At 43.7% G+C, this 2,694-nt stretch overlaps 1 protein-coding gene across 1 annotated transcript; it reads right to left on the reverse strand.

Annotated features, from left to right (window-relative positions):
• Window positions 1–843: 843 nt before the first annotated feature.
• LOC117362491 (nuclear receptor subfamily 1 group D member 1-like) lies at window positions 844–1,275 on the reverse strand. The gene has a single exon (XM_033948939.1). The coding sequence runs from the start codon at window positions 1,273–1,275 to the stop codon at window positions 844–846; it is 432 nt and encodes a 143-aa protein (XP_033804830.1).
• Between the last annotated feature and the right edge of the window lie 1,419 nt (window positions 1,276–2,694).

A 2,694-nucleotide genomic window follows, 5' to 3' on the forward strand; every position in this document is an offset into this window, starting at 1 on the left:
TGAGTACCTAAATAAATTCATGTAAACCGTTCTGAATTTCCCTGGGAGAACGGTATAGAAAATTTAATAAATAAAATAAGCAACACTCGTTACAGAAATACGGAGTCATTTCCTAAAGGAAAATTTCAATCAAAAGGGGGGAAAAAAAAATTAGAAGATACAATATTGGATTTGGTCTCTTCCTTAGGCCACTATAATAAGTAGGGGAAAGGAGATAGATTACTGGGAGACATCATATAATCTAATCTAATCTAGTCTTCAGTTTATATACTGGGTCATCTCTCGACAGAGCTTGACTCGGTTTACAAGTGGTCAAGACCAGAATACACATTAGTAAAAGAAAAGAGATTACTGTATTTTTCGCTCCATAAGATGCACTTTTTTTCCACCCAAAAGTGGAAATCTCGGTGCGTCTTATAGAGTAAAGGTACAAATTTTAAACACCCCTGCACCATTTTAAAACTCACTGCCGCAGCACCTTTAAAAACATCCACCCATCTACCTGTCTGCCGTCGCTGCACCTTTGAAAACGCCCACCCGCACACCTGCCGCCACTGCCGCCCCTTTAAAAACACCCACCTGTCCGCCACCGCCGTCGTCGTACCTGGTGATCCAGTGTGTATCCCTCCCTTGCTAGCGGCACACAGTTTAGGAGTGCGGATGTCGGGAGCAAGATTCCGCGCTCCCGCTTGGGCCTGCGCCACTTTCTGAATGGCCGGCATCAGTTCTCGCGAGTACCAGAATGGGGGGGGGGGGGATGATTTAAAAGTATTCGAGTGGGAGGGTGATTAAAAGAACTGGTGGGGGGATGATCTAAAAGTACTGGATGTTCTGCTCAATGCTTCACTGGAAAAAGCCATTGCACCCCTCACATGCATGAACCCCGTAGTGGAATCCCGATGCCACATAACCGCACACTTTGCACAACAGCACCATCCCATTCAGCTTGCTGGTATTGCTGGAGGTTTTGCTGGGAGATATCCTGTTCCCGCTGTCCAGTGCTACCTGAAGGCTGCTGGGAGACCCTCCGAAGATGTAGGAAGATGAGGGGGGAAACACATCCTCCCCACAGCCCGAGGAACGGGAATCCTGAATCACAAAGCCTGTGGAGGAAGGGGGGACGTAAGAGGGGAAAGACTGACATGTGGACTGAAAACTGCCATTGGAATTGTCACTGTACATGGAAACAGGACTGATCCTGCTGGGGGAAGAACCTGTAGAGCTGATGTAAGTGATCACTACACCTGTACTGGCGTTGGAATCCAAAGGTGTCATTTAACAGTACTGGGGGGGGGAGGTGATATAAAAGAACTGGCAGGGGGGGGGGATTTAAAAGTATACCAGCAAATATACAAAAGAGGTAGAATTTGGCCAGAAATTGTGATCACAGGCTCCAATCTCTTCTTGGGATCCTTTGGTGAACAACAGAGGTGGCAGTGAGGCAAAAAATTAAATTTAATCATGGATGGACTAATAATAATAATAATAATAATGTAAAATCTGAGATGATTTAGGGCTCCTTTTACGAAGGCACGTTAGGGCCTTAACGCGCAGAATAGCGTGCGCTAAAATTCCGCACACGCTAGCCGCTACCGCCTCCTCTTGAGCAGGCAGTAGTTTTTCAACTAGCGCGCGCTAATATGGTGCGTGTATTAAAAACCCTATCGTGCATCTTAGTATAGGCCACTTTTCTGTAAAATATCCAAAATGGATAACAGCAGAGTAAAATATAAACAGGTGCTGCAGTAGGTAGGGAAATGTGCAGACAGATGGATCTAGCCCTGTCCCTGACTGTCCTGTGCCCTGTCCCGGCCTACCACTAGACCACCAGATGGGGGACAGGGTACAGAGCCTGGCAGGGAGGAGGGAAAGGGTGCAGAGCTTGGCAAGGAGTGTGAAGTTGGGTGCAGAGCCTAACAGGGAGAAATTGGTTCAGAAATCTAAATCTAGGGTGCGTCTTATGGTCAGGTGCATCTTATGGAACAAAAAATACAGTAGTTAATCTGTCATAAAAATGGATCTTACAATGCTGTCAGTTAGTTCATTCCATAGATAAACCGTGTAAATATTGTGAAAACAGCAATAAAGAAATAAGGCTTAAACGGCTAAATCTCAGTCTTCCTTTTTAAACTTCATACTGTTCCACTGGTTAACTTTTCGAGGTCCAGGAAAGATCTTAGATGTTCAGGGAGGAAAAACACATATCTCAGTCCCAAATATCTAACCACACATTTACAGGGGTATGCTAATAAAAAAATGTAGCTCCTAATTTTCTTGTTTCTTCTCTCATTGTAAGAAACTCTCTTCGTTTCTCCTGAGCTGATTTTGTCACATCTGGGTATATCCATATTCTTTGACCACAAAAAGGAGTTACACCTTTTTTTTAAAAGTAAATTCTCATAATAGAGGTAAGGTCCTGTTCAAACACAGAATTCACTATCAAAGTAGCTCGCTCCTTCTCTTTAACAAGAGAATCTTCAAGTAATAATAATATAATAATAATAACTTTATTTTTGTATACCGCAGTACCAGAATAGTTCAGAGCAGTTTACATGACAAGAGACTGTACATCTAGAGCGAAATTTACAGATAAGTCAATCAATCAATATAACTTAGCAAGTCGGGAGCAGGCAAGAAGGAGATAAAGAGGTTATAAACAAGTCAATCGGCGTGGCTTAGGAAGTCGGGTGCAGG

The sequence above is a fragment of the Geotrypetes seraphini genome, chromosome 6 (genome assembly GCF_902459505.1).
Source record: "Geotrypetes seraphini chromosome 6, aGeoSer1.1, whole genome shotgun sequence".
Classification (NCBI taxonomy): Eukaryota; Metazoa; Chordata; class Amphibia; order Gymnophiona; family Dermophiidae; genus Geotrypetes; species Geotrypetes seraphini.

Coding starts and splice junctions, on each gene's coding strand:
- LOC117362491 (XM_033948939.1), bottom strand. CDS start 1,275: ATGACACCTTTGGATTCCAACGCCAGTACAGGTGTAGTGATCACTTAC.